Source organism: Pungitius pungitius, chromosome 2 (assembly GCF_949316345.1).
Source record: "Pungitius pungitius chromosome 2, fPunPun2.1, whole genome shotgun sequence".
NCBI classification, from domain to species: Eukaryota; Metazoa; Chordata; class Actinopteri; order Perciformes; family Gasterosteidae; genus Pungitius; species Pungitius pungitius.
The window spans coordinates 14,983,331-14,999,010 of NC_084901.1; the positions used below are offsets into that span (position 1 = coordinate 14,983,331).

Consider the following 15,680-nt stretch of genomic DNA (forward strand, 5'->3'; position numbering starts at 1 on the left):
ACAGTTTGGAGAGCCAGATCTTTGTTTCACGGAGAGTGTTTTGTCAGAGGGGGGGGGGACGTTTCTGTTTGATGCGGCGTGTCAGGGTTTAACGAGGGGGACCTTTGGCAGCGGGCAGTGACACCTCAGGACTCATTATCCTCATTAATGTCAGGTGAAGAGCTGCCATTTCGGAGAGCCGATATTCCAAGGAGGCTCCTCGGCTCCCTGCACACCTGCCCCCGACTCGCTAATACGGGAGCATCATTTCAGCAGTTCACCAAGGTGAAATATCTAAATGGATGAAGGAAAAATTACAAAGATGGTGTGGTGAGGGGGGGGCGTTCCGCAATGGGAAGACTTTGGAAAGGAGGAAAAAAAACGCACTGAAGAGTAGCTTCCCAAAAGCCCAAATATATCAAAATGTGTCTTTGTTGTACTGATGGTTTTACAGTTATTTAACGTCAATTAACATTTGAATCAAAATACAGGAGCAGTAGAGAACGATTTCTCATTTAACCGCCTAATTCAGCCACAGTGGCATAAGCGACATGGTAAATGGTTAATATGAATATTATGCCATCATAAAAAACAACAGCATCACAAGCATCATTCACTAAAAGTACAGTATTTCCCTGCGACTGCGGCGGCGGCGGCTCACCGATGGTGCAGTGCTCGCCCGTCCAGCCCTGGTGGCAGTCACACTTGCCCTCCCGGCACACTCCGTGGTCGATGCAGCGCGGGTGACAGTCCCTCTGCTCGCATTCCGGTCCCGTCCAGCCTTCCTCGCAGTGACACGCGCCGCCGATGCACAAGCCGTGGGGGCCGCAGTCCACCGCGCACACCTCTGTTGGAAAAGGAACACATAAAAAAAAAAATGTATAGCAAAGCCAGAGAGTCACGTCGCATGTGTTCTTTCAAAAGGCCCCTTTTGGTGTTTTTATATTCTGGGACTGCTTTAATGCGTTTGATAGATTCTCTGATAATTGTGTTGATTTGACTGGGACAATGGGTTCAACTGTTCAGGGACCTCCTTGTTATTGTGGAGGCTTAAAAAAAGAGAAAAATATAGAAAATATTTCATCTGAAGCGGCTTATAATTACTGCCGTTTCTAAGGAGACTCTTTTCGGCACTTAACCGCTTCCTCTAACGTTACAGACGTCACGTTGAGGAACACAAGAAAGAGCAAAAACACGGTTGACATACGACGCGTCAGGGTCCCCAATCAACCTGCATTCTGCTGACAAATGATGCAATGAATAGTTGAGAAAGAATGAAAAAGGAGGAGAAATCTTCCAACACAAAAATGGGCAAATTAATCTTGATGTATGCTGCTATTATTCTCCCGCAGTAACAAAGGCCGCTAAACTCGCAGCGGTTGACATTTAATTAGTAAACTGCGTCGTCCATAAGAGCAACAGCAGCGTCCCATCAGCTGATTAGAAAACACATTCAGCGGGCTCTGGCGTGTCCGGGGACCCGCAGGCGCTCCGATCAACGTGACGCCTTCAAGGCAACGCAGCATCCGCTTACGGAGCGCGTGTCATCTTCAGAGAAGTGGAACTCAAATGATCCACGGGGGGGGGGGGGGGGGGTCGAGTAAATCGGTGCAAAGCTGGCGGGAAGCCGGGCTCTCGTGTGAGAGAGAACGGGGGATGATGGTTTAGAGCTCGGATCAAACACAAGCGCCGTGAAACGCTCCGTTTCGACGCTTCGAGGACCTTCGAGTGTGTCCTCAAAAAATCGGAAGTGACTGGGAGCAGCTGGAAATGTGCATCGCCCCGTCACCAAGGAGCAGCGTAAATATTTAAAAAGCGCGGTCTAGCCCTCAAGGAACGACGCACTAATTTTTGTTCATGAACACTTTTATTCAAGCTAACGCGTCCCATCCGTTGCTTTCCTCTCCTCGCTCGGCATTCCGTCTCCAGCTCTCTGAATGGAGTTTTTCTTCGATTGAGAGACCTTGGATGGTTCTGATTAAGTCAGGCCCGCACTGTAGAATATTAAGCGTGCCTCTGGAGGGGAGTCATTGGATTCTAAAGGGATTCCTCCTTCCATTGAATCTATGCAATCAATTTTTCATTAGTCCAAAAGTGTTTATCTGCCTTTAACATGCCCCCCCCCCCCCAAAAGTGTTTATCTGCCTTTAACATGCCCCCCCCCCCCCCCCCCCCCCGACTGCAGCCGGATTCAGGTTGTGGGCGGTCGATACGTGCTTCTCGCTTGTTAATTCAAATATACTTAATTGAAGAAGAACCGCGGCATTAATTAAGAGGGGATGCTGCACCCGCCCAGGTGGCTAAACCTTAACTTCTGGACCTCCTCTGTTCAGTCAGCTCGAGTATTGACAGGCCTGAGACGTCTCGCCGAGTGGAAAGCATTGAGTCTGGAATGTTCTCTACAAAAGAAAATAAAGAAGATTACAAAAGAAACACTTTTCACCCAAACATTATTTCCCTCCAGGGACGGAGGAAACAGCCCGGATGGCTGTGCTCACATACATCATCAATAGCAGCCGCCTCCTGATTTCATTTCTCCATTGAATTCCAGCCAGAAGAAACGCATTTCATAGTGACGGTAAAAAAAACAAAATAAAAAAAAAACTGCCACTTGTGCTTTTAATTGGGAATACTCCAACAAAGCCGAAGCTGCAGTGAGGAGGCGGCTCTGGAGCAGGCTGGTGTGGCAGAACGTCACTGCTACGCATCCATCTAGAGGGGAACTTTACTGGAGGTGATCTAGGGGAGATGTTTCCCAGAGCTCATAAACACGACGGTGACGGTGCATAGCTCACGAGACGACAAACCTCAACGTCAAGGCAGGTGCCCATTCGTCATATTTTGGAGAAAATCCAGACTTTTCTATCAATAATTTTGTTTCCTTCAAGAATTTCATTCCGTAATGTGACATTCATTTTGGAAAACAAATGGCTCTCTGCTGTTCACTAAATTATATTTCAAAAACTGAGGTGATTAATAACCTCAAAATGTGATTTAAAAAAAAAAAAATCATTACAAGATTAAAGCATACATCTTATTTTCCATCTTCTACAGTTTGTTGGAATTAATGATTAAATAAAACTTTCTAAATGAGACACCCACATGTAGACAAAACGTGCTGAACTGGATCTTTTATTTCAACCTCCGGCTTGTTAATAAAGGCTCCAACATCTGCTTTCGTGGACACCTGTTTTCTGATGTGGGGGGGGTCTGTTGGTACAGTGCAAACATCAGCGCGCTAGTTGATTACTGAATGAATGCAGAGCAGATTACATCACTGAGAAGGTTGTTTATGCCATTTCATCATTTAAAAGCCATTAAGTCGACTTATTTCCCAATAGGCAAATCATTCCACAAGAATACTAATTACAGTTTGAATGATGAATGGGTGAATCAATGGATTTCTTTTGATTTATTTTGACGCTCAAAATTATTATTATAAAGTATTTGTTTTGAATTTTAAAAAAAAGAGTTGTTTTTTTGTTTGTTCTCACACGTGATTGTGATGATTACATTTTGGAGTTTGGGACCAAATAAGAGAAGCTCAATCAGTAACATTGAAGCAGAGCAGCGTAAAAGGCGTCCTGACCGATGGAGCAGTCGGCCCCCGTCCAGTTGGCCTCGCAGACGCAGGTCCCCGAGTCGGTGTTGAAGGTGCCGTGGCTGGAGCACTGCTCCGGACAAGTGCTCTTCAGGATCTCGCAGCTGGTCCCCCCCCAGCCCGGGTTGCAGTGGCACTCGCCGTGGTGACAGGCCCCGTGGGCGGAGCACGCCGGGTCCGAGCAGTCCACTGAGGGGACACACAGGTGAGGCTTTAGGTCCCCGCATCGACTGTCTCTCCCCCGCCAGATGACGGCTGGCAGGCCGCAGGTGAGATGGTTTTTTTTCCTTGTATTTAATGTGTTAAATGGTAGTCATTTTCCACTCAGTGTTCTATGTTGTCAAACTAATATTATAGGGTGCCTCTGATACACTGACAACATAATTATGCTCCATTATAGGCACCAGGAACAAGGGTGCAATTAGTCTCAAAACATATATAATCAATTACTATTACCAATTTGCTGAATTACTTGATGATCTAGGTTGATAATTGGCAATTAAGACCCACATAATCCAGCCGGAGGGATGAGAGCGGCAGCCGATGCGTTTCCATCTCTACCTGGACACGGATGTCGATTAATAACAAGTTCATACAAGCTACTAATGCCCCCCCCCCCCCCCCCCCCGTCTGTGTTCCCATCCCAACACTGCCCCACGGAGCGCACGGAGATCAATGAGGTGAAAATGAACCGAAGGCAAGAGGGAGGCAAAGGGCGTCAAGAAAGCAGAAGAAGACAATAAACCCGGGAACAGATGTCACTGACTGATCGCTTTGAAAAGCAGAGCGTTCCGGGGGGGGGGGGGGGTTGTGTGTGTGTGTGTGTGGGGGGGGTGTTCTGCGTCAACGGGGCCCGCAATCTGCTCCGGCGCGCTCCCTCGTGTGGCCTAAACCCCCGAGAGGAAGTTCATTTACGCGCACGCCATCAATAACAACATCCGACGCATTACCCGCTCGGCGGAGTTGAAAAACCAACGATTGTTTCACCAATGAACTGTGTCGATCCCCCCCCCCCCCCCCTCTCTCTCGCTCCCCCCTCTCCCCCCTGAGCTTCCCACAGAACCACGTTGCATGTACCTGCGCGTAGGGGGGCGGGGCTGTTCGGGGCCCGCGTTTACCTTGTTCGCAGCCGGGTCCCTTGTGGCCGCCGTTGCACACGCAGTTGCCCGCCACGCAGAGCCCGTGACCCCCGCACTGCGGGTCGATGCACTGCGAGGCGGGAACGTCGCACTCGGTGCCCTTCCAGCCGCTGTAGCACTGACAGCGCCCCCTGGTGTACTGGCCGTTGCCGCTGCACAGCACCGGGCAGGCGGCTGAGGAGAGACGACAGGCCCGAATCAACATGTTGGATTCCAGAAATGTCCCGTGATTAAATACTGACTTCAGATTAGGATTCTGGATTACAGTCTCTGATGGTCGAATTGTTAGTGATAATGCCGCTGGTCAGCTGTTATTATTCTTTTTATTATACTGCCAGCAGCTTTTCACGTTCATATATACTTCATTCAGGCTACTAGCCGCAGGGCGCTCAGTGCGCTGCTTGAGTTCACCGAGAGTCGTTTACACACATTTTCTTTCTCCCAACACGGGTGGATTGAGAAGGGAGAATCGTTTCCTCGGTTTATTAAAATGTTACATTCACGTTGTTTTGAATGAAAACAGTCCGCATAGCTGAATGACAATGATGGAAAAAAAAGCAATTGGGCAGCTTGAAATAAGACAGAACACAATAAGACATGAGACAGTCACCTCTGGAACAGTAGGGCCCGATGAATCCTGGGAAGCAGCGGCACGACCCGGCCACACACTCTCCGTTCCCGTAGCAGTTGTGCGTGCACTCCGTGACGGACTCTGCGGGCACAACAGCGAGCAAGTCCAGCTATCAGTAACGCATCCGACTGCTCTGTGACGGAAAATACGAAACCCCACATCAATACAGCATTTGCAAGTGTGCAGATTGATGCTCACTGCCAGACACGTAGTGGATAAACCACCCTGGTGCTGTGCGAACATGTATTTATCCAAGGCTAAGCCTCCATAACATGCACGCTGCTGCCTGCATTCTCCCATGTAAGCCATGCTAAATAAAACCACAGCGCCATTCCAAATTAGACCAAATAATTCACACATTTCTCCTTGTCCGCTCTGCCCCCCCCCGCCCCCCTCTCCTCCTCTTCCTCCTCCTCCTCCTCCTCCCCCCATCACCCTTCAACCCCTTGAATGACTGATCATGCCCAAGCCATGCAATCTCTGGAGTGTTCATAGCTCAAATCCTCTTTGTTGAAGTTAATCTGACATATCCCAGATCTTTTGTTCATTCAACAGACCATTGCTCATGAACTGCCCCCCCCCCCCCTCCAAACGACCAGGATCCTCGATTTTGATTGACGTTAAGAGGGCAAACTTTTTTGTTATTACTCTGACTTGTATTGGATGTTCATTGAGCCAGTGTCGGACCCGAGCAATTTTGACCTCACGCATCGATCCCTTCATATTTGTGTGGTGGGATCGATGGAGGTGCCCGAAGGAAATAGAAAAAACGTTAACTCAGCCTTAGTGTTTTTCCTCCCTCGAAACCCACACGGAGATGTCACAGACTTCCGAGCGCTGAAGAGGAGGCTGGGGAAGGATCGATGCGCCGTGTATGCTCTTGTATTATAGTGTTGAGCGCAATAATCAACTTCCCTCCAAAGTAAAAACTCACACCGGCCTCCGAGGAGGTAGAACTTTTCAAACTGAGTTTTCCAGCGAACCCAACGGCTCATTCAGCGCTTTAGAGGGACCCAACCGCACTGGCAGACGCTCGTCCCCCCCGTACCCTGGACGATGGCGTTGTAGGACACCGTCTCAGCGCTCCGGCCGTCGTTGTAGAACGCCAGGTGCCACACCCCCGAGTCCAGGTACTGGATGAAGCCGGCCTGGTGGACGGTGACCGGGTGATCGGGCCGGCTCCTGGGCTCCGGTTCCGTCGGGGTCCGGTGCTCTTTGGCGATGAGCCGGCTTCCGTCCAACAGCTCCACAAAGTCGTACTGCAACGAGAAGACAGCAGATTGTGGCTGATTGTTGCTCTAATGTTGGCATAACTAAATCAGGCGGTTCAAAATGTTTGCGTTGGATGTTGTGCATGCAGCTCCCGTGGTTGTGTATGCAGCTCCTGTGGTTGTGTATGCATCTCCTATGGTTGTGCATGCAGCTCCCGTGGTAGTGTATGCAGCTCCTGTGGTAGTGCATGCAGCTCCTGTGGTAGTGCATGCAGCTCCTGTGGTAGTGCATGCAGCTCCTGTGGTAGTGCATGCAGCTCCTGTGGTAGTGCATGCAGCTCCTGTGGTAGTGCATGCAGCTCCTATGGTTGTGTATGCATCTCCTATGGTTGTGCATGCAGCTCCCGTGGTAGTGCATGCAGCTCCCGTGGTAGTGCATGCAGCTCCCGTGGTAGTGCATGCAGCTCCCGTGGTAGTGCATGCAGCTCCCGTGGTAGTGCATGCAGCTCCCGTGGTAGTGCATGCAGCTCCCGTGGTAGTGCATGCAGCTCCTGTGGTAGTGCATGCAGCTCCTGTGCCGATGTCCTCAACAGTCTGAGAGGACGACGTAATTAAAGACACAACCAGAAGAGGTTTGTGCACCCGGCAAATATTCCAATATAATAAATGTTGATTTTTCTGGCTCCGTTATCTGGAGCTGATAGATGTTGTTTGGAGAGTTGTTTGTGTGCTGATGAAGCCGATATGGCTCTGGGGCTAATGCTCGAAAAATAATCTCAAAATACATTGTTGAGTCGGACAGGAGTGCACTTAAAGAGACTCGGGCAATGTGCTTAATAGAATCTGTTGAATTAACACTGCACACGTTCTGTGGACATGTGTTTACTTCGGATTCCGAGGTACTCACTGCAAAATACAAATAAAAAGGTAAACAAAGTGAAAAGCTTCCTGCAATGATTCATTTAATTAAATTTGATACAAAACTGTTAATGTTGTTTGATTTGTTTTAATGTTTTTCAGACATATCTACCTGGGACTTAATATATCATCGCATTACTCTCAGCAAATATGTTTTTTCTTCTCCACCAGGAACTGACAGATGCGCAATGGGCACAATACACACACGGTGTATATTCAATAAACACAACGCGGATACATCGCCGGCTTATTTCTCTCTTGGTTACGTGTTGGGATGGCGGCGGAGCAGTCACTCTGTTTTTCGCAGGCAAACACTGATTTACGGGGTAAACAAGGAGTAACGAGTCGTCCCTGCCAAGTGTATCGGGGCAAAGTGGCGCATCTGCTCCCGCCGCACCTGCTCCACACACACACACACACACACCTGAGGCCGCTTCTGACGGAGGGCTGTGGGGGGGGGGGGGAAACAAGTGTCGCGGACGCAGGCGGAGGACCCGGCTGACGTGCCGGTAGATGCGCAGCAGGCGCAGTGAGGCCGACGGAGGCTCCGGGGTGGAGGAGGTGGAGGAGGCCCCCCCCCGCCCCCCCGGGCTGCCGGAGAGCGTGACGCGCGCACAGAAGAAGCTCGGATTTAAATCCAATGACGAGGCTGTTTGCGGAGAGCTTTGATGGAGCGCTAAGCCTTTCGCTTCTGACGGATGCACAGTTGAGATGCTTTTTCTCTTCTAATTAAATTCCAGACTTCTACATTTTACAACAAGCAGTATAATTGAATTTGGATACATTTTACAAATAGCACCCTAAGAAAAAAAATGATAATCCAGAATATTGAAGGGAGGGAAAAAGGGAAAAAATGTGAAATACCAAGAGAGACGGGTGCAGCTTCAAGATGACGAAATATATGAGAAAAGTCCAGGAACACTGGTGTTCAACATGTTTTTATTCTATTAGAACAGGATGCACACAAAAGTGTGTCCTGTGCTACCCAAGATGATTTTTCAATATGCAGTCGCAGCCCAGAAAATATCTGCTGTAGAAATAATGCTTTTTCATCCCAAACCTGGTTTCAACCCAAATCAGCAGCTCTCATACAATTTGCTTTGCCTCTTTCAGGCCTTTGTATTGGCTTCCGGCACATAATGAAATCAGAACAACCAATTCCCAGAAGCATCAAACGGCAGCAACAACAACAGACCCAGCGTGCACTACCTGTCCACCACCAACTGGCAGACGGACACAAATAGCTGCCCACAGGTAAGCGCTCGCCTCGCAGGAGCCAGCAATCGTTTCCCAGGAGCTAAAAGCAGCAGAAATGTTGGACTGACATTCATCAGGTGGAAAGAGACACAAGTCCAGACCAGCGCTGCTGCTGCTGCTGCTGCTATATTCTCCTCTGATGAGAGTGCTGGCAGAACAACTTAATAAGGCGGTCATATGTCAGTGCTTTCCATCTGTCATCTTGTTATTGAGTCCTTTTGTTGCCTACTGGCCCAGAAATTAATTATTGCAGCTTTCAATCAGGGGTGGTTTCAACATGCAGCCTTAAAGACAGACAACGTACTCGTGGAAGTAAAGAGACAAGAACGTGTATTAAGACAGGAGTAAAACCTTGCGGGAGTGGACGTCTTTGTGTTGTTGGCTTGAGGGGGGAAGTAATAAAACATTTCATCCCGCGAGTCCTAAACCCCGTGGCCAAGTGAACGTATACTATAGCTCAGCCGACGTAAAAGCCACTTTATGCGCGGAGGCCCCCGAAGGGGCCGAGGGGGAGCGCTCACCGCCTCCGGCTTCTCCACAGTTGGGATCGAGCCGACCGGAGTCTGGCTCTTCTTGGTAAACAACAACCCGAGTGCCCGATTCTTCAGAAGCGGACAAAACAAAAGTTGCCTCCTTCGAGCGGGGAAGACGGACACTCGATGGCAGACAGGAGCACGTCTGTGTTTGTGAAAAGTCAAAGAGAAAAAAAAAGAAAAGCCGCTGCACTTAAATGTTTTCTTGTCTTGCGAGCTGCGAATGCGACACGCAGTCGATACCTCTCGTTGGGGTCTTTCATGCTCAGTTAAGTAAATGCATTGATCTGTTCCCCCCTGATCCCCGAACAGTGTGTGATTTAGAGGCGGCCACAATGGACACAGCATCCAGCATTGACCCGCTCGAGTGTCTCTGGAACAATCGCTGGAGACATAAAAGCAGTGTGTTGTTAATTACCACCCTTTGCTCTGTGATTTTTTTGCTTGGGCTTCCTTCTTTTTCTTTTTTTTCCACCTTGAAAAAGCAATCCGGCTCACCTGTCGTCACTCACGTCGGACTTTCCTCCGTCAAAGAGTGGCCCCATAACCGTCTCCACTTGAGTGAAGCCCATATTTACTCGGAGAGAATGTCAGGGAGGTGAAGCTAAGAGCTTTTGTAGTCAAGTGTGGTAGAAAATAACCATTGTCTGAGTGCCTCCATCACCGTCCCCCGGGCGCCGGACGCGGCGATGCCCAGAAACGTCATTCAAGTGACACATCAGACATGTTGGAAACACTTCAGGTTTCAAATGGCAGACATCTAGAGGGAGTGAAGCGAGTTGAGGCCAAGGGGAGAAAACGCAAAACCAAAACGAGTGTCCAGCTCTAATTTGCGAGTGTATACGTTGTCGTGAATTCAAAAAGGGGACCGATAAAGAGGCCAGGCTAAACTATGGGTATGTTACATTATTGTCGGTGCCAAAACAGAAGTGTTTGAACATAAAGCTGAATTAATGCTCTCACATTAACGTCGGATCAAAGGGTCGCTTGCATCGATTAGTTCCTCGTTACCTGGGTGTGAGACGGGGCGAGACCCTTCCGTCCGTAGACTCCCACCAGCGCGTTCCTCTGGACCGAGATGTTGAACTTCAGGAAGCGCGGCTGCTCCACGCTGAGGTGAGAACGCCAGAAGACCCCCGGCGGGACACTCTGAGCCGCCCTCTTCCCCACGTCCACCTGTCCCGTATCGATGGAGTTGTTCTCCTGGTGGAGCACGCCGCTCCTCCCTAGAAGACACAAACGTCCGCTCAGATGACATCATTTTTTTAATTAAATCCAAACGGCGCGGATCAGGTGACGTGGTTCCAATCCTCACAGAACCATCCGGTAAAACCTTCATTTTAAATCCCATGGGGGGAGTGGGGGTGGGGGCTATTTGCCGGCCTTTGATCTTTTTGGCTATCACTTCCCTTCTTTTGCTTCCCAGTCCAATCTTGTTCCTCTAGTCGAGCGGCGACCTCACAATAAGACAAGTCATATCTTTCCCAAATGAGCGGTGACCAAAAAAGACAGGATTAAAAGTAATGGTTCCCTGCGGCCCATGATGCACTGCTCACTGTAAAAGGAACACCAGATATAATTGGCTTTTATAGGACTCTAACAGGGCGCATCTCCCATCGTTTCTCTTGTCCTGATGACTCATAGAGTGCGGCCTCGTCTCGGATACGGTCTAAATAGAATCTGTCAGATGCACTGAGCGCTACCTTCCCAGAGCAATAACAGCAAATCAAAACAATTGTGCGAATGATGTCCTTAAACTGTGTCCTTAAAGAGCCAAAGATGGAGCGCCCGCCAGGTTCATCATCGCTTCCCCCCTCACGTGAAAAACGGCGCTCTGCAAGGTGCAATTACATTGAACAGATTGCATTGTTAAAAAGAAAAATCTGGAGAGCTTTCTAAAGGCCTCGCGGTTAAAAGCTTTATGTGAGAAGGAACGCAAATGTGCTCTTTACGATTCAGTGGGGCCGCGACAGGGGGGGGGAACCGGTTCCGTGGACGACGCCGGGTCCTCCCGGCTCAACCTTTGGCGCCCGCCTCTTGTCTGAAGGCTCTCAATGTGCCAGGGCTTCCGTTAGCGAGGCCATCGCCTGTCACTTCGGCTCCTGTCAAAGGCTGAAGACTGGAAGCCAAGTTTACCTCGGGGGAGAATAATAGCCGGCTATTGATCGCCTTTAAACAGTCCTAAAACCTGTCTCGTGCTATCTCAATTAGCAGTACTTATGAGGATTTAAATCTAGCAGGAGTTTAAACAATTGAGCTTTTGCCCGGCCCACTCAACTCAATTAATGTTGCTGTGGCCGTGCATTCTAAATGCCGCAGTGTGCTTGGAGATTCATTTGGTGGCTTTTGGCTGCAAAGGGTGCCCACTTATTGCCGAATACACAATAGCCCGAGATTATGATCACGTCCCACAAATCTGACCATTAATATTCAGGAGGTGAAAGATCCCGAAAGGGGGCACGGCCTGAATGGGCATCCCTCAACGGGACGAATGGTTTGCCGGATTTCTTAATCGTCATTTGAACCTTTGCTGGATTTAATTCATTTGTGTTATTTAACCACACAGCGTTATTCCCTTTCCTTTCATTTACACATTTAAATTCCTCATATAACTGGGCAACACCCTGAGTTTATTATTTGTGAAAAGAATTATAAATAATAACCCTGATAGCGAAATATTGGAAAAAGAACGGTAATCACCTTGAGCAGAATGCAAAGCCAACCAAAGAGTAAACAGTGTAATTACTGTGCATTCAAATCTTCCAAGCTTTTTTCTATGTTAATTAGTCATTTGTTGAGAGGTCGCTCTTGTAGTTCCTCACCGTCAGCAGCCAGAGACGTCACACTGCTGGACTGAGTCGGACCCGACTTCCCAACGCCTCCGTTTTCGAAAGCCGGCTGGTTGTCCAACTCTTGGAGCTGCCAATTGAGGCCGAAAAGGTGCATTGCTGCGAAAGACACACAAAAGAAAGCTGTTTAGAACTCGAAATGGATGAAAAAATAACCAAGTAGCTGCACATAAACAGGCCGCGGCCGCAAACCTGTGGGAGAGCACAATGGGGGGAGAAAAAAAACCTTCCATTTCAGTTGTTGCATGTGTGTTTTTCTGTCTAAACGGTGCACTGATGCTGTCCTGTACTCAGGAACCCTGTTTGCGCTCTGGTGTTTCCTCGAGGAACACTGTCCATTAATGAGCATCAAACACAGCAGAATTCATATTCTGACACACTTTGCACGTGCAAACCAGATGCAGTGGAAAAGTGTGGAACTGTGAGTGTCCGGTACAAAGCAGGGAGGAATAAAACGGAGGAAGAGGACGAGGCAGCGAGGCAGTTTGTTGAGAAAGACGGTGGCAGCAGGGGGGGGGGGGGGGGGGAGTATTGTGTCAGTATCGGGAGGCAATCAAACTGTGTTCCTTGTTGTTTTTTGGAAAGTGATGGGCCCCAGTGAGCACAGCGAGAGGGCCAATCTCCTTCAAAGCCACCGGCCCTCAGAACTCGCTGAGGAAGCATCTTGATTTCCGACCGTTTGATCCGGCGGAAGAACTTTTCTCCCCAACACTTGCTGCAAGACGGATATTGGCTGCAGCAGGTAAGCGGAGAGGTGGATGTGGGGCCTGAGAGGACAAACAATGTGAAGGAGACCAAAAGGGAGATTGAATTCCATTACGGATTGTTTATCAATGAGTGCTTTTGTTCTGTCAAAGCGTGCTGATGAACACGGCATCAATACACACGCCACTGTGACTGGTGGCTCTAATGAACAGTGTTGAGTTCAAATCAAATAATGCAGACTTAACAGCGGGCGGTAATGTTTGGCGGCACAAGACATCCAGCGAGTGTCAGGCTGCATTTCTGATGCAGCCGAAGCCGAAGCACACCACAAGCGACACAAATGGATGCTGACTGGTCCTTCGATGTATCTGACAACTTTTCTCCCCCGGCAGTCTCCATCTTTGCACTTCGTTTCTTTTTGCTTCACACATATTCCCTCGTCAATCGCTCTTTCCTGCTGTTATTGATATGGTTTTTATTCATCTCCAACCCGATTCAGATGTCCCAGCGTGTACAGACAGACCCAGACACATCGATGAGTTAGCGTTAGCTGCCAATAATCGTCAAACAATTAAAAAGAGACCAATTTATCCATTAAATTGTACATTCACCGTGGCATGTGAAACTCTGATATACATATGCACCTTTTCAAAGTGACGTACTCACAATAAATATGCTAACATGCTAACGTTGCATTTCCCAGGCTCATGTTAGTTTAGCCTGAAATCATGCTAAAATGAGCTAATTCGTTTAAGCAGTATACAGATGGGGCTGAAGGAAATGCCATTTAGTTCTGCAGTTATTTGGTCATAAACTAAAAACTTTGACCTGAAGACAATGAATATCTGTAGAAAATGTCACAACATCTCAACCGAAGATATATTCAATGTATCCTACACATGGCTCATATAACAAAGCCTCAATAAGTCGCCGTTTAAAAAGCATCTCCACTGGCTTGGTTCCGGATTGTAGAATCCAGTTCATTTAACACGATCAGTGCAGAGACTCTCCGCCACTTAATATTGTGCACTCGCGTCTCCCTGAGTCACCAAATTCCCTCAGAGTGGGTCAGCGGGCTCGTGGGTATCAGACACCAGGACCTGATCCCCACTTACCTCATCAACAAATTGCTTTGCGGTGAAAAAAAAAACCCCAATTTAGGAATTTGCATAAACTACTCCTGCAGCCAAAGCCCAGTTCAATTCATATTTATGGACCATGAGCAATTATCTTCCCGGGCAAGAAGACGAGAAAGCTCTCCGCCAACGAAATGTGCCCCGTGGAACCCGTGCACCAACTACGGGGCGCTGGATGTGGAAGTTCGCATCGTGTCGGTTTGATCCCTGACATCCCCGTGCTTAGTGCACAGAAGCACACGGGGGGGGGGGGGGGGGGAGGCCACATGAGCCTGAGCTAATCCTCCTGGCGGCAGCAAACTTGTTGGCGGTGTGGTTTACCTTCAGAACACGGCGTTAAGAAACCTACCGAGGAATTAAAAACGCAGATGACCCTTAAACCTCTAAAGTGTTTCCTGTTCAGATATGCAGAGGTTGCCGTCGTGGTGGCCAGACCTCACCCAAAATAATTAGTCCATTTGCCACAGAGAGGAGGCGACCATCTGGAGTCACAGTGTGCCAACAACAACTTGGAGCTCAACAGCCTCAGAATGACGGAGATAAACATTGTTTTATGCTGGAACCTGACTGCACATCTCCCCAGAAACCCCCCCAGGGGGGACAGCTCCAAATAAGCCGCGATGCTGCAAGCACGGCTAAGATGTTCCTGTTTTCTAGTGTCTCCAACCTCCTCGAATGCAATGACAACAACTCGAACACCAGATCGAGCCAGACAGGCTTTGTTGTTTTTTTTTGGTGCCGTGGTCCTACCCGTCTCCTTCCCCAAATCTCTGTGGGATTTCTAGATCTTTTTTATAGTATTAGATTAGTATCGGAAGCAATCTTCTTCTTTTTTTTCCTACTCCTCACTGATGTTGTAGTCTCTCTTAGAACCGGCATGGCCTTGTTAAAACCAGATGTTCCCATGTCAACAATTTCATGAGGGCGCCTTAATGGACCAGCCTTCAGTGGAAAAAACATGATTAACCGCAAATTGATTTTTACTCTTTTTCTAAAGTTTTTTTTGTGGTGCAAGGTTGAAGGGAATTAATTACTGAAATAAAATCTGTGAGAATCACATTTGCAAAGCAACTGATGAACACAAAAAGAATCCTTGCTTTCTATGATTCTGCATTTGGTTTTTGTTTGTGCGGTCGAATGTGAAGTGCATTTCCAGGAATCCACATGCTGTCTCTGCATCCAATCAGATCATCAAAGCTGGACTCGCTCATGATTGGCCTCCCCCCTGTATCTGAACAATTGCTGAAATTCTTCCAATCAGGCCAGTTTGCAGAACTGGAACTGCGAAGCCTCACCTCAGCAGGTTTGCCTCATTGGAGTCACAGGAGCTGCTGCTGTTGCTCTGCAAGGTGTTCTTCAAATTAAACAAATTCAGAAAAGGAAATGAACTTTTTGTTTCGGAAATAACACAAGGGATATTATCCTCACACACGCACGTGTGTTTGAGTCTGTCTTCGCACCGACTGTGTGGGCTGACGGTTAGAAAAGTATCAAAGCGCGAGTGCACATTCTCTCTATTTGAGTCTTTTCACCTGGCAGGAGAATTGGCAATGGATGAAAAAAAGGGAGAGGAAGTGGTGGGAACACTATCAGACACCTGAGGCAAGTGGTAAAGAGGTGCATCTGTTTAATTCAGGCTCACACACACACAGAGGCTGGAGCACCAGGCACACACCCTGGAGTCGGGCCAAGAATGCAATTCTCAGACATCCGACTGGTCT

At 48.4% G+C, this 15,680-nt stretch overlaps 1 protein-coding gene across 8 annotated transcripts in view; it reads right to left on the bottom strand.

Annotated features, from left to right (window-relative positions):
* si:dkey-237h12.3 (teneurin-3) overlaps positions 1-15,680 on the bottom strand; it is a 108,407-nt gene that overhangs the window by 32,466 nt on the left and 60,261 nt on the right. For all 8 annotated transcript variants that reach the window (XM_062560475.1, XM_062560474.1, XM_037461711.2 and 5 more), the window contains 7 exons: positions 12,092-12,217; positions 10,281-10,495; positions 6,399-6,609; positions 5,330-5,431; positions 4,699-4,893; positions 3,569-3,769; positions 641-826 (listed from right to left, as the gene is read on the bottom strand). In XM_062560475.1, coding sequence (XP_062416459.1) covers positions 641-826; positions 3,569-3,769; positions 4,699-4,893; positions 5,330-5,431; positions 6,399-6,609; positions 10,281-10,495; positions 12,092-12,217 — 1,236 coding nt within the window. The remainder of the gene's footprint in view (positions 1-640; positions 827-3,568; positions 3,770-4,698; positions 4,894-5,329; positions 5,432-6,398; positions 6,610-10,280; positions 10,496-12,091; positions 12,218-15,680) is intronic.